The 24399-nt window shown below is 35.6% G+C and overlaps 1 protein-coding gene across 2 annotated transcripts in view; it reads right to left on the minus strand.

Annotated features, from left to right (window-relative positions):
- The window catches only part of Mfe2 (peroxisomal Multifunctional enzyme type 2), a 668623-nt gene that overhangs the window by 278412 nt on the left and 365812 nt on the right, over positions 1-24399 (minus strand). For both annotated transcript variants that reach the window (XM_090390952.1, XM_090390951.1), the window contains exon 18: positions 11891-11977. In XM_090390952.1, coding sequence (XP_090247078.1) covers positions 11891-11977 — 87 coding nt within the window. The remainder of the gene's footprint in view (positions 1-11890; positions 11978-24399) is intronic.

The raw sequence follows: 24399 nt of genomic DNA on the forward strand, positions 1-24399 counted from the left end.
TTGGCAAGAATATAGAAAATAAATATCAAGAAGGTGGCAAAATATTCTGGAGGTTGTTGAAGAAGCTTAAGAATGGAGGAAAGAGTGCTATAAAAGGAATTAGAGATGATAAAGGTGACATGAAAATGGGAGAAAAAGATATCCTTGAAGTATGGAGTAATTACTTTGAAAAACTGCTAAATGAAACAAGCAGTGATGACAGCACAGTGGTAAAAAACACTGACCAGGCATGCGGTCAGGAATACATATCCATACTTGAAGTAGAAAAGCCATCCAAGGCTTGAAATGTGGAAAGGCAGCAGGAGTAGATGATATTCGACCAGAAATGCTGAAGTATGGTGGTATAAGAGTCTTACAGTGGCTGCACTGCATAGTGCAGCCACTGTAAGACTTTTATACCACCATACTGGTGGTATAAAAGCCTGGACAGAGGGATGAATTCCCAATGATTGGAGTAGAGCTCTCATAGTACCCATATATAAAAAGGGAAATAAAACTGAATGTGAGAATTACAGAGGTATTTCCCTACTGAGCGTTCCTGGCAAGATCTATGCAAGTATACTTGAGAAATGGTTGAGAAGAATTGTGGAAGAAAAGCTTGGTGAAGAACAAGCTGGATTCAGGCCAAATAGAGGCTGTCAGGATCAGATCTTCACTTTACGACAAATAGTCGAGAAAGATTGGGAATATAACAAAGATCTGTATTTAAGTTTTGTCGATCTGGAAAAAGCATATGACAAGGTGCCAAGAGAGAAGCTATTCAATACGCTGCAGTTATATGGTGTCAATGGAACATTATATCAAGCAATACTTAGTCTTTATTTGAGTTGTAAGTCAGCAGTTAGAATTGAAGGAAGTACAGGAAGATGGTTTAATGTTAAATCTGGTGTGAGACAAGGATGTACATTATCCCCTCTGTTATTCATTATCTATATGGATCGCATTATGAAGGAAAGTGCTATTAAACATGATATCGAAATTGGAGATGTTAATGTCAGCTCTATGCGGATGATGTTATACTTCTAAATAAATCTGCTACAAGTCTGCAAGATTCTCTGACTAAATTGAATAGCTGTTGTAATAGATATGGTATGAAGGTCAGCAATACAAAAACAAAGACAATGAAAATAGGCAGAATCATTGAAAATGTCAACTGTGTTGTGAATGGAGAACCTGTGAAACAAGTAAAACATTTCAGCTATTTAGGCACGATTTTTACTGAAGATGGTAACGGCATCCAGGAATGCGTTAGCAGAGCTAATCTCAGGTGGTATGGTTACTTAAACAGAATGGACGAAGAAAGATTAGCAAAACAAGTGTTCTCTGCCAGGTTGGCAGGAAAACGACAGAGAGGAAGATCAAGATATAGGTGGATTGATACGGTACAAAGTGCTTTAGACGATAGAAATATAAGAGCTGATAATATTGGAGTGTTGACAAGTAACAGACTGATTTGGAGGAAAATTGTAGATAGGAAATTAATAATGATGTAATTTTTTTCATGTAGTACTCTCATATCCTGTACACCCCCTTGAGGGTACATGGCAGGAATTTGATGATGATGATGATGATATCCTCAAGATATTATTTCTCTTTTCAGACATTGTCTAAAATCAAATTTCTTCAAATGGAATGGAACGATATACAAACAATTAGCTGGTCTTGCTATGGGTAGCCCTCTATCCCCCTTCTGCAGACCTATTTATGGAGAAACTAGAAAAAAACATTCTTTCACAATTACACCTAAAACCAGTTGTTTGGTGGAGATATGTCGACGACATTTTCATCATATGGAGAAACACAGAAGCAGCACTTTTTGATTTCTTAACTAAGATTAACTCTTTCCATTCGAAAAATAAAGTTCACCTTAAAAATTGAGAGAGACAGAAAATTACTGTTTTTAGATACCTTAATTACAAAACGAGTGGATGGACATATTAACCTAACGGTTTACCACAAACCGACTGACACTGGCCGATATCTGCACTTTTCTTTTTCATACCATATATCTCAAAAGTTGAGTATCATACATATGCTCAAAAATAGAGCTACTCGCATCATAACAGAAGAGAAAACGCTTGAGGAAGAATTAACTCACATATCAGAAACCCTGAAAGACAACGGCTATTCAAAAAATTTAATTCAAAAGATACTTTTCTCCAACCCCTCCCAACAGCAACCCAAAGAAACTCACTACAAATCTTCCATTGCCATTCCTTATGCTGGGACAGTTTCACAGAAGATTGCTACACTTCTCAAACCATATGAAATAAGAGTAACTTTCAAACCATTCAAGACAGGCCGTAACTTGTTAAGATCACCAAAGGATAATAATGCTTTCTTCAAACATCCTGGCATTTACAACATCCCTTGTTCATGTGATTTAAATTATGTACGACAGACTTCCAAAAGTTTGGAGATAAGAAAAAAAGAACACATCGGAGACGTTAATAATAACAGAAAAGATAATTCCGAGTTAGCCCTTCATTTCTCGAATACCAATCACAACACTGAATGGGACAATAGTTGTATGCCATATTTAGAGAAAGACTTTCGTAACCGAAACTACAAAGAAGCTACTGTGGTAATCCATTCAAAAGGCAGCCTCAATAGGAACCAAGGGGGTAAGGAATAGGAATCCTTGCTGACATATGGAAGACCCTCATAAGATCACTTAGCACACCAGAATTCAACTTTGCTGCAAATTACAGAACGCACGTGCATAACAATGTCTGACATCACACACACTCCAGCGTCTTTTGAATTTGTATCATGTTTTAGTACTACTTTATGTTTCTTTCATGACCTGTTTTAAGCTGTTTAATCACCTTATGCTCAGATGAAGCCAACAGTCAAGTTTGCGAAACTAGTTGGCTCAATTTGTTATTAAAATCTTCAGCTAATATATCCCAGTCCAATTTTATTGTTAAATTAAAGTTAGCGGTCAAAAAAATATAATTATAATGATAGATAATTAAAATAAAAAAAAATTCCAAAAAACATGTAAAAGAATATGATAAACTAAGATTAACTCTTTCCATTCGAAAAATAAAGTTCACCTTAAAATCTGAAATCTGTTGGAATCCAACAAATTTTGAAATCCAATTTATGCTAGATGAACAAACAAATAAAAACATTTTTATGTAAGAAATTAAAGATACACTGATAGCTTGCATAAAGGAATGACAAAACTTAATTTGATGTTTTCTTTTCTTTTTAATTACAAGAAATTGAATGATGAAGATTGCAGAATTAAAAAAATAAAATAGCAAATATACAATTACGTATATAACTGTGGAATTAGTGGTGCATCTTTGTGATAATAAAAGCAGAAAATTCAGATAAATTAGTGATTCTGCATCTTTGGATGCTACAACTTCAAATTCATTTCCTTCGAAATCAGCTGATTATCAGTGAAGAAAAAACTGATTATCAATAGGAATATTGGCAATAAAGAAACTGAAGTAACGTGTGAGGATCAAATTTGACTTCAACATAACCCTTGAGGTAGAAAACTGATTGGAGACTTCAGGTCTGATGTCAAATCTTCACCTTAATGTAGTGTACTCTGTTAGTAGGTATCAATCTGGGTACCAACTTGGGATTTAATGGCAACATTGTATTCCAAATTGGTACCCAGATTGATGCCTACTAACAGAGTACACTACATTAAGGTGAAGATTTGACATCAGACCTGAAGTCTCCAATCAGTTTTCTACCTCAAGGGTTACGTTGAAGTCAAGTTTGATCTTCACACGTTACTTTCTTTATTGCCAATATTCCTATTGATAATCAGTTTTTTCTTCACCGATAATCAGCTGATTTCGAAGGAAATGAATTTGAAGTTGTAGCATCCAAAGATGCAGAATCACTAATTTATCTGAATTTCTGCTTTTATTATCACAAAGGTGCACCACTAATTCCACAGTTATATACGTAATTGTATATATGCTATTTTATTTTTTTAATCGGAATGTCAAAGTGGCAGAATGCCATCAGAAGAGTAGAAATCTGACAGCAAAAGTCCCAGAGGTCATCTCACTTAGTACTTGCAGTGCCAAAGAATATAAGGTTGAGAGAAAGGTACACTAGACATGCACAATAGCAAATGCCACAATAATTAACTAAGGAAAAGTCCCAGCCTAAGTCCCATAAAATCCAAAAAATTGTGCTATTTTAAGCTTGCTATTACACACAGTAAAAGCTGAAAACTTTCACTAGTGAACTGAACTTCCTGCCAAATGATATCAGAGAGAAATGGTGGGAAACATAACAATGGAAAAATGGGCAAAATCAAACAAAAGGAGATCTGAGGATAAAAAACACAGGAAGTGGTGGAAAATTGGGTATTGATGGCAGAACACAAAAAATTGGCAATAACCATACGTAAAGCAAGAAAATAACATGAAAAAAGTACAAATCTAAACAATAATAGAACAAAAGAGAGAACTAAAGAGCATGAAATTATAAAAATCTAGAATTAACATTTAAATCTCAAAAGGTTATATTCATAGGTTTCAGGATATATTATCAGCAGTATCAGGATTCTAAGAGGCCAATTAACTTGGTGATGACAGGCCACTGAGCCTACCACAAAAGGGAAGATGAGATAACACAGGATCATGAATATGAAAGACCATTCATTTATATAAGCTGTTATCTATTGAAAAGTACAGCAGTACCTTGAGATATGAGGACCCCAACATACGAGTTTTTTGAGATACGAGCCGTCACTAGGTCGATTTTTTGCCTTGAGTTACGAGCCAGAATTTGAGATACGAGCCTGCTTCAGTGACGTCACAACCACCACTCTGCTCAGATTCCTGAGTCTTGCGCATCATTCAGTTCACATGTTTACCTCACCACAGAAGCATTTCTGTCATGTTGAGTTTTAATTTTGTGTTTTTTTTTGTATGTACAGTTATTTAGCTAATTTTTTTCGTATAACCAAGAGTCCAAAGAAGGTGAGTGTAAAGAACAGTGGTGGGAAAAAGAAAAAAGGTGATATCCATGGAATTAAAGCGCGAGATAATAGACAAACATGAGCAAGGCGTAAGAGTAATAGACTTGGCAACGCAGTACGATCGCACTCCTTCTATGATATGTACTATTCTGAAGCAGAAGGACTCAAGAAAGGTTATAACTCCAGCTAAGGGCATTAAAATTATTTCAAAGCTACGCAACTCTATCCATGAAAAGATGGAGAACCCTGCTGATTTTTTGGTTGGCAGGGAAGCAGCTCGCAGGAGACACTGTGACAGAGACTATAATTTGTGAGAAGGCATGAGCCATTTACGCAGATTTGCTGCAGCAGACCCCAGATACTTCAGCACAGGAGGCTTCACAAGAGCAGTTCAAAGCCAGTCGTAGGTGGTTCAAAAATTTCCGAAAAAGGACCGGCATTCACTGTGTTGCCAGGCATAATGAGGCAGCGAGCTCTGATTCTAAGGCAGCTGAGGAATTTGTAAAAACTTTTGCTGAATTGATCGAAGCCAAAGGATACATCCCCCAACAAGTTTTCAACTGTGACGAGACAGGGCTCTTCTGGAAGAAGATGCCAAGCAAAACTTACATAACGACAGAAGAAAAGAAGATGCCAGGTCACAAGCCCATGAAGGATAGGTTGACCCTCGCACTGTGTGCAAATGCGAGTGGCGACTGCAAGATCAAGCCGCTGCTCGTATACCACTCAGAAAACCCCAGAGCCTTCAAGACACATAAAGTTTTAAAAGAAAAACTGCAGGTTATGTGGAGGACTAACCCAAAGGAATGGGTCAGCAGGCAGTTTTTTTTGTGTAGTGGGTCAACTTGGTCTTTGGTCCTGTCGTTGAGAAAGACCTCGAGGTCAATGACTTACCCCTGCAAGCCCTTCTCGTCCTTGACAATGCTCCTGCCCACCCACCAAACCTTGAGGACGACATTCTCAAGGAGTTCAGCTTTATAAAGGTTCTCTACTTTCCACCCAACACCACCCCTATACTACAGCTCATGGACCCAACAGGTGATCTCCAATTTCAAGAAACTTTTTACCAAACACATGTTCCGATGCTGCTTTGAGGTTACGGAGAGCACAAACCTCGCCCTTCGAGAGTTCTGGAAGGACCACTACAACATTGTCATATGCCTCAAAATTATTGATATGGCCTGGCAGGGTGTTACAAAAAGGACCTTGACCTCTGCATGGAAAAAGCTGTGGCCTGAGGCTGTAGCTGAAAGGGACTTTGAAGGATTTAGACCTGAACAGGAAATGCTGGAGGAGATTGTCCCTCGGAAAGTCCATGGGCCTGGAGGTGGATGAGGGAGACATCGAAGACCTTGTCGCCGCACATTCTGAGGAACTGACAATGGAGAAGTTGATGGAACTATATACGCAGCAACATATGGAGGTTCTGCAGGAGATTGGTACAATCGCAGAGGCAGAGGAGGTTATCTCTTCAAGTGAGATAAAGAAAGTGTTGGCAATGTGGGAAAAAACTTTATTGAAAAGAAACACCCTGAAAAAGTTGCAACTGGTCGTGCAGCGGCGCTATTTAATGATACTTGCCTAACTCATTTCAGAAACATTCTAAAAGGTTGGAAGAAACTAAGCTCCCTGGACAGGTTTCTATTGAAACGCCCAGCGGATGAAAGTGACGAAAGCATGGCAAAAAAGAAAAAAATATTGAAGAAGAAAATTAAGTTAAGAAAAAGTGAAGTGAAAGAAAAAATTAATACCATACGCTAATCGGCTCCACCAACATCAGTTTATTTCTTTAGATTCTCTTTTACGTGTATGTATGTATGTACGGTATTTGGTTTTATTTTGTCTGTATACAATATTTGTTCATTATAAATACATTATTATAAAAAAATTGAAGTGGTTTTTTGGGGGCTGGTATGAATTAATCTCATTTTAATTCATTTCAATGGGGAAAATTGATTTGAGATACAAGCTCGGTCATGGAATGAATTAAGCTCGTATCTCAAGGTACCACTGTACTTACTTTAACAGGTAAACGTCTATACTGAAAAAAACTGAAGACTTCGAAAAAGTAGTAAAAGGAAATAAAACTATTTGTCAACAGGATCACCTGTATTTTCAAATCAGTATCAGCATCCAAGCAACACATTAAGGAATTGAATTTGTTTCTTCACATAATCCAACATGTCCATTTCTTTAAATGCATCTATTACAGCTCATCTAAGTGTGCACTCAGGACATTTACTGTTCCAATGACAAAAGAGGAAAGTAAGCTAATTGAATCCTGTTACTTTTTCAAAACAAGAGCGAGAGAGAGAGAGATTAAAAATTTCAATCTCAAATTTAAGGGGGGAAGAGAATCTAAGCTATTCAAAACAGTATGTTAGATCCTGAATGGAGGATTTTCTAAGTTGTTCATTCAGAATGTAACATGAATAATTTAATTTAAGATGATACCTGCACACCAGCAGAAAGTAAGAAAGACCTTGTTTGTTGTATATGAGAATGTGCATTAATATGTGTAATGTATTAGAAATATTTGTTGTCAAACGGAAGACTAAATTATAGAATTATGTCAAATTAGTGATTCTATGTAAAAGAAATATTAGCTTAAATTTGTGTCCTATTAAGCTATCTAAAATAACTTAAGTCGCCAATAACAGTTCAAAGGTCGTGTCTGAACTGCAAGTATCGATCGTAATGCCGGAGGGTACAGCTTACATGGAAAGTGACATAAGCACACTTTCCTCGAAGACAGCACCTAACAGCAAAAGGGAGAGTAAAGGATCAACTTAAAGGCATTAAAAGTAAAGGGTCGTGTGGAAAAGGATACAGCAAAAAGAGGGCGCTCAAACATAGAATATAAGGCAAAGCATGCCATATTGCAAGGCTTTTTTCCGGATTTTCATCTCAAGGATTCTTGACTGGTGGTTGGAGAAAAGATGAGCCAGGGTGCAACGATGTCGGGCAGCGGGCCACTTTCCCGATTATACTGGAGAAGATTCCATGTGGAGCCGTACATGAATCATCAGCCTATGCAGAATTGTGCCAGTCGCTGGATGTCCCATCGTAAGGAGCGGAGATAGCCCTTAGTCGCGGCAGAAACTAGATCATGTCCTGCAGCAGTAGAAAGGATGATGTAGCCACAAAGCCAGGCAGTGATAGCGAATCAAAAGATGACCAGAACAACATGTGGTAGTTAATAGACCTTTGGAAAGAATTGGGTAGTGTAGAGATCATTGTTATATGTTATGGAAGTGATAGAAGATAGAAATTTGTGTTTAAGTAATGTGGACAATCCTTAGAGAACTTTGATAAGATTTTGTATTTTGAAACAGCTAGTTCTGTTGGACAAGGAATTGTCAGGAACGAATCTCCAACTGAATGTGACTGAAATGATAAGTGTATTTTGTTTAGTGGAATAACCTTAATTGAGAAAGCAACAAGTTGTATAATATGTACTTTATGAACAACATGCATGAGAGGATCTTAATTTAGTGTGAATTGTCATTGCTTTCCATTGTGTTTTGTATCATTAATATTTTGATCTGTATAGGTGAATTTGATAAAATTTAGAAGTTTTTATCTATCTTAGCATGAGATTTAACTTAGCAAGAGATTTAGAAGTTTTAATATTTTGATTCAATTTAGTTTACTTGTCTTTTAGTTCCAATAAACATGTTTTACTGCATATGCCTGAGTCATGACCGAATTCAAGATATCAAATTACCACTTATGAAATTAGAACCATAGCTGGAAGAATTTTGGGTAGCCTGTTGGGTATCTACTTGGATACTGAACGAACAAGGATGGGCTGGTAATTTGGGATTTAGCCGACATATCCACTCTAGTCATACAAAGAAACCCTCCTTTATGTTACTGTCCTCCATCCAAATAGCATGTCCTATCTATCGCAATATCATCAATTTTATATACCTAACAATACAGATCTCTAGTTATGATGTCCTCTCCACTTAAGTACGCACCAGTTCAAATAGACCCATAAATCCTTCTTAGGTCTTTTCCCCTACCCCCTTCAAGCAACTCAAGTTTTCTATCTCTCTATTTGGAGAAATATGACATCATGTAAGAGCAATATCCCTCAGTTAACTTAAAGATAATTTGTGGAAATATGAGAACTAATTTTCATCTTTAAGGACTTCGTATCAGTATTATTTAGTAAAGTTACAGCTCTTAATAGTGTTTGACTTCTAATGTCATGACACATAATAAATAACACTTGCTGGAAGTTGATATTATCTGTCTTATTTCCTGATTGATATCATATACTCACTCTGAGATCCAACACACACACACACACACACACACACATATATATATATATATATATAAAAAGTGCTTGATCTTTTAGAATAACTGCCTGCTTGATAGCTGAACTATCCACATCTTTTTTGCCAACACACATTTAGTGTTATTTTGATTTACAATGAGTCACAGCTTCCTGGCAGTGCTCTCTCAAGCACAATAAAAGCCTCCTTCATGACATTAATGGAATGACCAATAATAACATCTGCATAAGTAATTATTTAAATTAAACAGAAGTCTATAAACTTTTGAATGGGTGTTATAGGATATCGTATGATGAAATTTTTCATGATATAGAAGATGGGGAGAGAACACTAGGCATCCATGGAAGTTAAGTTTGTTTATAGTCAAGAAAGAGGTAAGAGCTAAGTTTTTCTCTCACAGAACAGTGAGTGAGTAGAATAGTTTGCCTCTAGAAATAGTCAGTGCATCTAGTGTGAATGAATTTAAGGGAAGGTATGACAGCTGGTTTGTGTGATTTATAGCCTCCCTGGAGGTCTCAGATGATGATGATAAATTTGATTGACGGTAGACCTTCCTTTCCTAAGCTATAGAATATGAGCCAATTTCTCTTTCAGCATAAGGGAGCAATTTAATACAGTATATTAGAGAATATCTTATAATGCCACAGTCAGCAAGGTAAATGGAACACATTAAAAGATTAACTGTTGCTACCATCATTCCCGGGACATTTCCTCTTCTACCCAAACCGCAGTCAGCAATCCATGTGGCTCTTTAAGCAGCTTCTTTCCATCATGATTAAAAAATTCTGCTTGTAGCCCAAAATAATCTGCAATTTATTACTCTTCAATCTTGATAATATCTTTAAATAATTCAGTACTTCAATACTACAATTTCTGTACTAGTGAAACTGATGTTCCAGATATTGCTTTATGAGTAAATATAATATTATCTATTTGTCCAATGGTAGGGAACCATTTCTTTACCCTAGATGGGTGTAACATCAAGAAAGACAGCACCTCTTTTAAAAAAAGTTAACACCTGAACAACCTTTTATTAATGTTCTTTCAAAAAGGTCTTGTCTTTAAATGCTTTCCCAAAAGTTTGTACTTGCACCATTCTTTCACAGATATATTGAAACTGTTTCTTATTATCAATCATTATCATCATTCTTCATTTCTTCTATCCCGAAATCTTCTAATCTTCAGGGGCGAATGTATTAAATACTGAGACAATTTTGGCAATTTCTCATTCATTTTCATTAAATCTTTTTATCAAATACATTATTCTTTTACACTATTTAGAGTTTTCCATTCAACATTTGAATAGTTCTCAGCCTGTATTATCTGAATACAATTACATACATCAGCACTATATGTTATCTAAAAATTTCCTCTCAAAAGGTTGTGTTGCTTTTCTCATTTCTTTCTGCACATTCAAGGTACTATCCATGTGGTATTTTGTTTGATTGATTAGCAGGTTTTCCCCTTGAAAAATCAGTGACAGTTGTTTAAATAAAGTTAAAACATCTAAGAGAAAATGATTCTTCTTGCAAAGCAGTATCTTCATTTTCTATAACAAACCTATTGATATTGAAGCATCGTCCCCATTTCCTTCAAATGCATTACCACTGCAGAGTAGTTAATAAGTGTAGTCAGTTCTCCCCACTCTATTAGACACCCACTTTCCTGAATGCAGGTATACTTGAACTTCAGGATTTTTGTTTGTAACATGGCTGCTACTTTTTTCAATTCTTTTAGTGTTTTTGGTGAATTCTGGTAAAAGTTATATAATTCTTTGTTTGTTTGTTTTTACTACTGCTTCAATTTTAGAAAGAAAGGGACATCTTTAATAGAATTTAAAATAGCAAGATTCAAGTTATGTGCAATAAATATGTTGATATAAGATCTCACATATCTCTCTAATTCTGCCACTAACCCATTGTTTTTTCCCAGCATGTTGACTGCTCCATCTCGTCTAATGTCCACTCCAATTACCAGTTTTCCCATGGCAAGAATAACTTGCTTATTTCACTCTCTAATGCAGTGTTTCTTAACTGGTGTGCTGCCAAATTTTGATAATAAAAAATCTCTTTATCCAAATTACAGCACACTTCTGCACCGTAAAACGTGCAGAAGTGTGCTGTAAACAATGTGAGGACTTAATGAAGTTAAGTCCTCACATCCATTGAAATCATGATTATTTGAAGCATTATATGAAGAAATGGGAGCCGATTATACAAACATAATCGACTCCCATTTCAAATATAAGGCAAATATAAAAACCATACAGATGATTTGTCATCTTTCTATTATTTTCTAGAGATCAAACATGGAACTATTTTACAGCTGCTTCAGGTCTCTTATTAATAAGCAAGGTGGTGGTCTCATACCAGGTGATGAAATTCATCTCTCACCTAAAGAAAACTACAAACATCCATGGCGACAACAGGATTTCAACTTACAGCTGTTGGTGAAAAGTAGACATACTAACCACTTGGCCCACTATATAAAAAAGAGGATACAATACAATAAATAACAATATACTTCAACAACAACAAAAAAAAAAGACTAATTAAACAAGCTTTCATGGTACACTAAAATATTTCTTTTTTTAAATAAGCACCACACACTTCATACTTACAAAACACTGAAAATGGATTCTGTTCCCTTCCTTCCACATTTCTGTTTTTATAGTTTGTCCTGGTAAAACCGGTCTTGCAAATCTTGCCTTATATAAAAAATATAGCACATTTAACAATTTATATAACTAAAGCACCTGAAAGATAATTTGCTATAAACTGACATATCTATATACGTAAGTATAAATTTCTAAAGAAAATCGAGTAACGTAGAAAATATCTAGTCAGATGAAAATATGCTAGGGAAGAGGTATGGCAAGGATAAAGGATGAGCTGTAATGAAATACATGTTGAGAAGAGGGGCATTTCTTATATGTCATGTTTTTAACTCCAGTGAAAAAGTTTCACTAGAAATGAAATTAGAGTATTACAACTATGACTCCTAGTAGGGTAGAGTAGGAGTTGTTTCACAGTTTGGAAAAGCATTAACTTCTGACATGCTTTCAAATAGAATTGGGCCTTCCTTATCGTCTTCATGGAATGAGTAAGCCAACAGCTTGAAACCAGAAGCATGGGGAGCTAAGTTTCAAACATCGTGGACCTGCATCTTTACTGATTTCAGACTGTTGGTTCGCTCATTCCATGTGGGAAAAGAGTTGACACTCATTCCATGAGGAAGATAGAGAAAGCCTAGTTCCATTTCAAAACCCATCAAAAGTAAGAAGTGCATGTCCAAACTATGATAACTTCTACAAACTGCACATGGAAATTTGAAGAGATAGTCTTGGAAGAAATTGTCTTTCTCATCAACTTTTGACAGCATCTTACTGATATACTTTCAATCTCTCATATTTGAAATAATGAAATTCAAAATCCAGTTACCACATGAAGGACATGCTTTCTCTTGATTACAAGTGATGATTCTCCAAATCACTATTCAATAAGGGAAAATAAAAAATTAAATAATTAAAACATTATGCCACTAATCTCTAAGAATCTGTGTGTTAAGGCTTAAGTGCTAGAAGGACATCATGTTGGAGGTTTAATGGAATTTACAGCACTAGGAAAGAATTAAAACTAATTTCAATGCTTACAATATTTCATCTGTCACTGAGACACCTTCAGAGATTGCAAATAATACTTCTAACCTCGCATCGTCGAGCAAAAAAAAAAAAAAAAAAAAAAAAAGCCGTATTTCACACAAAAACTTATTAATACAGCTTGTGTACAAATGCCAATCAAAACGTATGAGGGGACAATCAACCTGTAAAGGCTATCATTTTTAAACAAATATTTCATGATGTAAACATGAAATATTTGCATGCAATCATCTGTGTTAATTTATCTTACATAAGAAAAATATTTTTTAACTATCAAAATATAATAAGAATAAAATCTTTTATAATCGCGCATATGAAATATTCCACATTTTTATAAACAAACAATCTATAAATAATGAATATTATTTAAACGCAATAATATTGAAATACGTTATTTCTCTTTTGTTTTTATACTTCAAGTGATAATCAACAGTATCAATCAAGCGGTGGTACTATTTTATAGTCTTACTAGGGGGGACTCTTCCCCCCCTGCTTACAAATGGCTCTTGCTTTGTGGAGAATTACCCAGCTTTTTGCAAGCATTTTGCATCGAACGATAAATATAATGGCTTTTTAAACCGACTTCTCAATTTGGAATTTTTAAAAGATCTAGCATTAATGACTGATATCCTACAGGAATTATCATATCTGTCAGAAGCTCTACAAAGTTGCACTATAAGTATTATAAGGGCTAAATTAGGCTTTTTTTTTCTTTTGCTCGATGATGCGAGCCCTTTGTTAAAATTTCCATAGCTCACCACTGATTTTAGGTAACCCATATATCTGTGGGAGATGAGAACCGAAGGGCTTGAGTTTTTTTGGTAATGTCCAGTGGCCATGAAGATACATTTTTAAGTAAGTTTTTTAATTTTCTAACTTGCATTTTTGTGAGATCATGATCTAGTGGGATGTAGGTAGTGGAACTCAGAGAATAATATCCATTTATTGATTATATTCTGTGGCATTATCCTTATCCACTCTGGTGATGACAATACTTTTTTCTTTCTGTAACTTTCCGAGAGCAGCGAGCTGATGAGAAGAAAGATAACTTTTGGGAAGTGACGACTGTGAATGGATACTGCCAATGTCAAGTCTGATGTTGTTGGCTATTTCCAGAGCTAAGCAACAGAGATTCTTCATTTTATGTTGTATATTATGCTCCATGCTACAAATTATCAAAACAGCAAACACACTCTCTCTCTCTCTCTCTCTCTATATATATATATATATATAAAAACTCTACCTATTTTAAATAATAGATATATTGGTAAGCTTTGACATCACCTCACCGTTAACCGATATGCCCTTAAATGATACCTTAACATTCTTAAAAAAAAAAATGTTTTTTTACTTCTGACATCTTAGATCTCTTTTCCTTTTTTTTATCAATTCCAGTTATTTTTCTTGAAAGAGCAAAATTTACAAACAGAGAGAACCATTATGGGTTTCCCTCTCTTGCCAATTTCTAGATTAAAAACTATTAGGAGACCTTACACACAAAAGAATATATTTAATGACAATTTCCCATATTTTGAGTAAAAAGCTAATCACTGAGATTCAGATTTAGACAGTAATATCGATCAACTTTATGGCTAGTGCTATCAATATCGTGTTCTGCATCATCAGATTTATCATATTTAATTCAATATAGGATTGGTGTTTAATCCCCCCCCCCCCCCACACACACACTGGCCAATTTGTCGAAAACAGGATAAGATGCAGTTAAAAGGAATTTGATATTCTAGGTAAAAACAGTAGTTGAACTTTATCTTTTGGATTAGGTAAAAGGAGCGTGATTCTGCTAAATGGCTTGCATGTGATGAAAAGATGAAATTTCTCTAACATACAAGCAATATGTCCAAAGATTCCTTGAATATGAAGAGCAGATAACTTCTGGGAATCACCTCCTCTTGCAGTTTTACCCAATTCTACAAAAAGGAATGACTCCCATAAGATGTTCATTCCTCTGAATATGTTGCTCATATATAAAGAAATTCCATCTTTCAGTCACAAAAACTAAATCAAGTTCCTGATACCTTCTCCCTAGGATAAAGTACAAACAATCACTGTTAACTAGGGTATCAAATTCCTTGTAACTGCAACTTATACTATTTCAGAAAACTGCTGCATACTCACAAAACTTATTTCTGAACATTAATCCTATATTGCACTAAGTATCCTAAATCCAGTCTTACAGAATATGGAATTGATAACAATAGTCACAGGATCCTTTGGGATAATGCTAAGCTTCTACACAGAAGCATCTACAAATACGAACACCTTTTCATGGTGCTGAAGCTCTTCATCCTCCACATTTCAACCTCAGAGATAATGATGGTTTAAAGAAATAAACTGAAATATTTATTAATTTAAACCTCTATTTAGTGTGAATACACGTTCTTATTCTAATGGTGATTGGTCAATGAATTCAGAGTTTATGTAAAATTGGTGATTTTTATGTTTTATTGTGTTTTTAACTTAGAAAATAGTTTTTTTTTTATAGTGCACTAGTCTAGAATTGTGTTTTTAGTGTATTTAGTATTTCATAACATAGTTTTGTTAAGATATTACCATAATAAATGTAGTTTATAGCAAAAACGCAGAAGAGCAGCGAAGTTGAAAACAAGAAGGCTTGCCCTGCTAAGGAGGTTACTGGAGATATCGAGAAGGTTATTAAAAATTAATTAATATCCACAATAGCAAAATTAAAACAAATTATCAGATAAAATGATGCAGGAATTACAGAAAGTCGAAAGGTATTTAAATGAACATAGGAAGGAAAGGGAAGTTAAGCAGCAAAATAAGAAACAACAAAGCATGGAATCAGGAAAGTCAGTAAGTAAGGAAAATCAGATAAATAACATTGTTTGTAAAAAAGAAGGATGGTATTTAGTATGGTGACTATCACAAAATAGGCTGTTGATGAGTGGGTTATAACTTTGAGTTTTCCAGCAAAAAATTAAAACTGTAACGCAAACAATTCAAAAACAAAAAGTAAAGTAAACAAGATAGTAATTATAGTAGGTACTCATGACTTAACTAGTGATAAGATCAGTGTGAGAGAGGACATTAAAGGGTTGTTAGTAGAGAGTGAAGAGTGAGAAAGTGAAACGAGTAAATGGAAGTTTTTTTCACTTGGCTATGCTACCAATTATATATTTGGTTTAATCCTTTATCCAAGTGTAAGCAAACAAAGTTTGCACCTGAAAGATGCTTCAGGTGCAAATTTTGTTTGCTTACACTTGGATAAAGGATTAAACCAAATATATAATTGAAAACGGTAAGTATAATACCTCGATATGATAAAAATGAATTAAGAAGAAGGAATATGATGGCAAACGATTCGATGTGTAGGCTCTGTAGAAGAAATAGATGCGAGTTTTTGGATGTGTGGAGTGAGTGTGGATGAAGATTAGACTTGTATAAGAGGGATGGCCTACGCCTGAATGTGTTTGGTATCACAGTCTTGAAAAATTAATAACTGGTATGAGACTACAGAGAGTCAGGGAAACTAAATTATAATGGGAGGAATCGTGAGAATACGAGTGTAAGAGCAAAAATGTTATATAATTGTGCTAATGATGTAAACATGCATTATCATGGAAATTATTACGAGGAGAGAATAATTTCGACTTTGTGCTCATGCAGTTCATACCCAAACTTGTGCACAGATGTCTACCTGTATAAGGCACTAGAGAAGAACAGAGATCTGCAAGTTGTCCAACTTATGTCATGCAGACTGCAGACAAGAGTACACAAAAGAAAACACAGGTAGATTATTAATGTTCATACACGAATGTGCTAGGGGTATCAGAAACAAAGAGGTAGAGTTTGTTGCCTTAGTCAATATGTTGGGACCTCAGATTGTAAGCATTAGTGAGACCTGGTTATCAGAATCAGACATACTAACTGGTATTGAGTGTAAAGGATACAGTATTTTTAGGGAGGATAGAGAGGAGGGGGGCATGCTGCTAATGATATCAAATGACTTGAATCCAGTTAGTGTTGAGACCTATGATTGTAGTACTAACAGTATTTCATGTGGCATTGAATATGAAGCCATCTGGTGTGAGGTGGAATCTAACAAAACCAATTGCATAGTGGGTGTGTCGTTACAGACCTGGTGGATTGGTTGCTAGTGACGAAGAAATGCATCATCAAACAGAGACAATGAGTAATCATTATGGGAGACTTTATTTATTGCATTGGGTAGCAGTAAAATCTCATGAGAAGAATGAAATTGAATTTATTGAGCTGTTACGAGACAACTTCCTCAAGCAGCATGTGACAGAAGGAACCAGAGGTCAAAGAGTGTTAAGATTTGATTATAGTGTTGGAGGGTGTTTCACTTAAAGATGTAAACATTCTGCCACCTGTTGGCAATGATCATGCAGTACTCACTTGGGAAGTCTAAGTTCATGAATGTTCCATTTGGAAAAGATTACATGCCGAACTATAAAGCAGGAAATTACGAGTTCAGCAGAATGGTATTGGTTGCTGGATGGGAAGAATATTGACCGTGCATGAGAATCATTTAAAAAATCCTTAAATGATGCAATATCAGAATGTGTCCTGATAGTTCAAAGAATAAATAAGGTAGAAGTCAAATAGATGTGTAATATTATTAAGCAAGAGATTCGTAAGAAATGGATGATGCGGAAGAAATACAGTGTGCATAAGGTTGATGTCTGTTATGAAAATTATAAGCAAGCCAGGAGAGTCAATTGTTGTATGGAAAACTAAAGACAACCCACAAGAATTCTATTGATATGCTGCAAGTAAAAGAATGAATATGAAAGAATAACTCTTCTGAATGCAGATGGTGTGAGGGCGACAGATGTAGAAAAGCGAAGCTATCAATCAAAAAGTGGTGTACAGGGGGATGTGTGTCTGCAAGATTTAAGGTAACCAGTCGTGTAGCACAAGAATCAGTCCTTGTCCACTGTTATTCAATCTGCACATTAATGATATTGGGAAGGATTTGACAGGCAACATTCAGCTATTTGCTGATGATACAAAGATAAGTAGTGTAATCGGAATGCTGTGTGATATGAAGTATTTGCACAATGATTTGAATACACTGGCAATGTTGGCATGAGAAAATGGATGTCAGTTCAATGTTAGGAAATGTAAAATCATGCACTTTGGCGATTACATATCCAATGGTGTATTATACCATAAGAAACTGATCAGGGATCTTTGAGTGTTAGATAGCAAGTTCAGGGGCCATGTAGCAAAGACTGCAAATACAACTCAAAATATAATTGCAATGCTGGAATGAACTTTGACATGTAAACCATGTGGAAATGCTTATGTGTTCGTCGTACATGTTTGGATTTTAATGGTATAAAATCCAATTAACATTTCATATGATAAAGATAAGGATGTCATTTTGCCTATTTACAAATAAGATAAAAGTGAGATAAAACCTCACTTGGACTATTGTGCACAGGTCTGGTCTGGTTTTGATTGCGATTCTGCTACAGCGAGAATCTGAATTCACACATACAGTGAATTCTGATACAGAAAGTATAAAGGAGAGTTAAAAATGATATCAGGATTGTGGAATACTGTTTATGAAGACAGACTGAGAATTTGTAGACTACAAACAGGAGAAAATGGGGTGATATAATTGAGACTTACAAACCTTCTTAAAGGGTTATACAGGATTTCAGTTGATGGAATGGCAAGGGCTAGATTTTTCTCTCATAGGGTGGTGTGCGATTGGAATGGATTGCCATTGGATGCTGTGTGTGTGCAAGCAGTGTGAATGAAAAGAATTAGTATGATAGCTGATGCATGTAGTATGTGGCCTTCCTCAAAGTCCCTGACTCCCTGGAGGTCTGTTAATAATAATAATGGATTTTAGTCAATTATCACTTCATCAACGTATGTATTTACCCCCCCCCCCCCCCAACCTGCAAGGATGTATATATACATCCAGATAAATATGGATACAAAGTGCAAGTTGGTCTCATTATTTCATCCACAGCCGGTAGAGAAGTTAACTAAAGAATGAAATTCAATGGGAGGGGGGGGGGGATTATTTTTTTAACATTAAAAATTATTAATGTTATGATACTGATAATAAATACATTATAATACACATATTCTATTGTAATTCCATATACGAGGGGTTATTCAACTTACAGTGCACTGGCACTCAGAACAGATAGAAGGTGAAATTTGTTCTATCAGTCTGAACTGTGAAAGTTCTGAATAACTGCCTGCACATACTTTAAAAAATTCAGAAGAGCGAGAGAATTACTTATGTAATTCATGTTCTCTGATCCACACTGATAATGAAAAGATTTGTAGAAGATGCAAGCAACGAAACAATGTTTTCGTCTGATTTTTATGCAACTCCCAACAACAAAAATTGTAAATACAGTCATACCCCGACTTACGCAAATCTGGAGTTACACGGTTTCTTATATGTACGTATTCCCGTCCCGCTTCACCACTAGTCATATCTTTCTGGCGCCGGCCGCATTCGCCAGTGTCGCACATGCTGTCAACAAGCACTGACGTGTTTCGCGCAGTCTCCATTCATACACAATTTTTATAGTCTACAAACCTTGCGATTGTTTAATGTTATGTTCTTGATAAAAATTTTATCACATAAAAAATAATAATGTCATCCAAGGTACTAGTGTTAACCCAGAGTATTACACCCACAGTGCAACAAGTCTTGACTCCCAATTTTCAGGTTACAAAGAAAGGAGACACCATCAGTTGATTTATGTGACTCCCATCCACAAATAGCTGTAAACCTATAGTGTGTTATTACTGTGACTGGCTTAAGATTGTTTGTTTTAATTTTTATATTATTTTTTTACATAATCCAGAAATCCTGCTCTATGTACCAAACAGGGAATTTTTTTAAGATCAATTCAGGCCTCCAATAAAGAGGAGGAGGTCTCACATATGCAATGAAATTCACTTCCACAAAAAGATATTCACAACAGGATTTCAATCCAAACCTGTAAGGCGGAAAGCACATATGCTATTCACTCAGCCACCTAGGCTAGTTATAACAATCCTGGTAGGACTATCCAGGATCACCCATCTGGCTGAAGCAGTTACAAAGCAGTGAATATACATCATAAAGATTCCCCCCTCACACACCTTCGATGTGAAATGTGACAACACTGTAAACATTGTGACAATCTTTTACTTTACTATTCTCTACTATTACTGAGAGCTCTCAGTAATAGATCTCTATTACTGAGAGCGTTCATCTCAGTAATAGATCACTATTACTGAGATGAAAGCCACAAGAAACTGAAGAAAGTAAAGATAGACTCTTTCAACAAAAACATGTTCACCAAGATTATCCCCCCCCCTCTGTCCAGGTGTCACACAGGTCATACTACACTGTAAACATAGCGAGTAGACTGAATAACATGAATAATCATAAAATTAAGACTGAATAACATGTAAACACAAGGATTAGGATGAATAAGTATTAAACTTTAATAGCCAAATATTTCCACCTGAAAATTACAGGTCATCAAGTGGCATAAAGGAGTTCAAGGTGGAACTCAGTTATGCAGCAAGCCACCAATGGTATAAGCAGAACAACAAGTGGTTGACAAAAGAAGCATTACATTATAATTAAAAAAATACTAACTTAATTGATTACTGATTAGAATTAGATTTTCTCACATCTTTGGTAAGGAAAGGCAGTCATTCTGACTGCCCCCTCCTTTGTAGTCTGCTTAAGATCTACAAAGAATTCATACCTTTTTGATCCAATCACAGATTGCATCAATTCTACTTTATTGCATAGCTAAATTTTTAGCCTATCTATTACACTCCCAAACTTGACAACTTGTAACTTCATTTTTCCTAGAGGAAGTGAGAAATATAATCTTTTAACTGACCGATTTAATTGTCAGTTTTGACAATGAATCGTTAATCAAGGTCCTTCTGGAAGATTGCTTTCACTGCTGTCACAGGAATTTCATCCAAACAGTTAAATTGTTCGAGTGTCATCCATTCAAGGTTTAAATTAAAGATACCAAGAAATTATATACTTGGTTTAATCATTTATCCAAGTGTAAGCAAATAAAGTTTGCATCTGAAGTATTTTCAGGATTGGGGCAACTCGTATATAGAAGCTAATGACTTCACATCACTTGCCTTAGTGTTCCATAATGCTAAACACATATCCTTGTGGACATGTATAATGCTATGCATTATGGTAAGGGTCACTAGCCAGACCGGTTTCGACCTTTATTGAGGTCTCATCAGTGGGAGTCAGACCCAGAGGTGATACTAAAGTTGAATACAGAAGTCATATTTTCACTATATACAAGTTGCCCCAGTCCTGAAAATACTTCAGATGCAAACTTTGTTTGCTTACACTTGGATAAAGGATTACAGCAAGTATATAATTTCTTGGTATCTTTAATTTATAGTATAACCAAGTGGAAAAACTTCTACCATCCATTCAGGTTACTTCATCTACCAAAACAGATTTCATATATTAAAGGAGCCTCTATGGGAAGCCTACCCTCTCCAGCTCTTGCAAACGTTTATCTAGAAAACCTAGAAGAAATCCTTTTCCCACCCATACATCTTCAGTCTTTTTTTTTTGGGGTGTGCAATGTTGACAAAGTATTTTGCATTCTGGCTTCACAAAGAAGATACCTAACCAAAATCTTTCTAGCAAAAATATAAACAATTTACATCACTGGATAAACTACTCTATGGAAGGTGAAAAAGACAAAACTAGCTTTCCTAAGACTAATGTAAAATGTCTTTGCTAACTATGTGGAAAAGTAATACATAATAAAGTCATCTCAATGTCATACCCGTATTATATTAAAAAGCTGGTCACAAAATGGTGACATTACAAAACATGCCACTCAGGTGGCATCTGTTCCTCAAAATACATTTAACTAAATATCAAGCAGGTTATCTAATCATATATTATTATTAATAAGAGACTTCCAGGGAGTTAGAGACTCATCGAGGAAGATCACATACCATACCATACCAGCTGTCACACCTTTTGAAATCACATTACCTGTACTCACTGCCAGGGGCAATCCATTCTTCCAATCACACACCACCCAGAGAAAAACCTACTCTCTTGACAGTATTTATTGTTTCCATGGATGCTGTCTTATCCTCCTCATATATTCCATAAAATAAAAAATTCCATCTAAAAGTATCCTGTATGATCCTTTCAGAAGTCTCAATCATATCACTCCTCTTTCTCCTGTTTACCAGCATTTGCAGTCCACATATTCATAACCTGTCCACGACTTGTATTCCTCAATCCTGATGTCATCTTTAACTCTCCTTTCAGTCTCTCCACTAGATAAGCATCACCATGGAAACCAGGAGACTAGACCTGCACACAATAATCCAAGTAAGGTCATATCAAAGCCTCGTCTTGTGTATCCTTGCATGTCAGTGTTCATTTCAGCACTGCAATTATCTTCTGAGTTGTATTTGCAATGTTCCACCGATATAATACAACATCAGATATCTCATTACACCAAAGTGCATAATTTTACATTTACTAACACTGAAATGACAGTCATTTCTCTTGTCCATAATTCCAGCATATTCAAATCATTCTACAAGTAATGCATGTCAGCAATCCTGATTATTTTATCTTTGCATCATCAGCAAATAGTTGGTTCACCTATCAAATCCTTCCCAATGTCATTAATGTAAGCACAATAACCATAGACCAAGGATGTGTTCAATCTAGCAGATTCATATCTTCCTTATACCACTATGATATCTGTCAGTCAGTCATCCTCTTATCCATGCTAATATTTTAAAATCCAATCCAATATTCTCTAATTTATGCGACAATTTTCTGTGAAAAATCCAAAAACATCATTTTGCATTCATTCCTCATCTAAACTCAAATGGTAACATTATCATAAAATGTGGGCAAGATGCTCAAACATGATCTTTCCTTTGTAAATAACCCATTTCTGTATACAGTCTCTTATTAACTTAATCAAAACCAAATGTCGATTGTTGCTCATATTAGTCTTTGCACCACCATTGTACAATGGGATTATCATACATTCTTTTCACTCCTGTGGAATCTTCCTTGTTCTGAGACACAAATTATACGGCCTGGTGTGAGGAACAGCCAGTTCAGCTGAACAATTTTTTCATCCGTGCTGACATCCCATCAACCCCTACTGCCAAATTCTTATTTGGTTTGTGCAACAGCTCTAGTACCTCCTCCTCATATTCCAGAATTTCTTCATCCTGTGAAGAGATGGCAGTGAGCTCAATGCTGCATACATTAAGTTGATAGCTTTCAGTAAAACTCATCAACTGAGCAATCTCTACTGTATCTGTCAACATAAATTCCATCTGTATTTAGTAATTATTCTTTCATACTCATTCACCCTTTTACTTGTAGCATAACGACAGAATTCTTTTGGTTCTTTAGACTGCAGAGACAGTTCCTTTACACACACACACACACACACACACACACACACACACACACACACACACACACACACACACACACACACACACACACACACACAGCTTTGTGTAAAATAGTTGCAGCTCTTCTGGCCTGCTTCTTACAATTTTCATGACTGACATCCTGGTGCACATAATATTCTGTCCACATCTGCTTCTTAAAAATCTCTTGCTTAACAAAATTACACATCCATTTCACTCCTACTCCATTTATTCTTCAAACTTTAGGAATATATTCTGATATTGCATTATCAAAGCACTTTTAAATGCTTTCCATGTAATGCTGATATCCTTCCCATCTTGATACTGTGAGACAGAACCTAACATATTCCTCAATGATTCATAATTTCTTGCTTGTAATTCAGCATGTAACCTTTTCTGAATGGTTAACTCAATGCCATGGAAAATTGTTATTAGTCTTGCAGTCACAGTGTTCAACCTTAACTGGACAAATTCATCTAACAGCAGCACATCCCTCCTCTCCTGTGTATCCCCTCTGAAAATACTATGCCCATTTTGATACTAGTTAGTGTATCTGATCCTGATAGTCATGTCTCAGTAATGCCTACAAAGGCCTCATTGTATTTATCAAGATGACAAACTACCTCTGTTTCCACTTTTGGAATTTATGTACAGACATAAGTTACCTGCATACTGCTTCATATATTCACTTCAGTAGTCTGTGTGATCCAGCTGAACAACTTGCAGATAACTATGCCTTACTTATGCAGAGAGAGAGTCTTGCACATGTTCAATAAGTTCAAACCAGATGAACACAAAACTTCTTTCCTCATGGTTAGTTTATTAACAGTTTCATTCACAACACAAGAATAATACTAAAACAATATTTAACTTATTTTCTATTTTGCTGGTGTTACATACAGCATCTTCAGAGCACAAAAAAACAGTCTCACGGCAAACAGCAACAAGTAGCTAACAGTAGGACCAGTTTAAAGATTGCAATGGACAATAGAAGAAATTAAAGTCCTAACTGG

This window comes from Typopeltis vanoorti, chromosome 3 (genome assembly GCF_054136105.1).
Source record: "Typopeltis vanoorti isolate ZY-2024b chromosome 3, IOZ_Tvanoo_1.0, whole genome shotgun sequence".
NCBI lineage: Eukaryota > Metazoa > Arthropoda > Arachnida > Uropygi > Thelyphonidae > Typopeltis > Typopeltis vanoorti.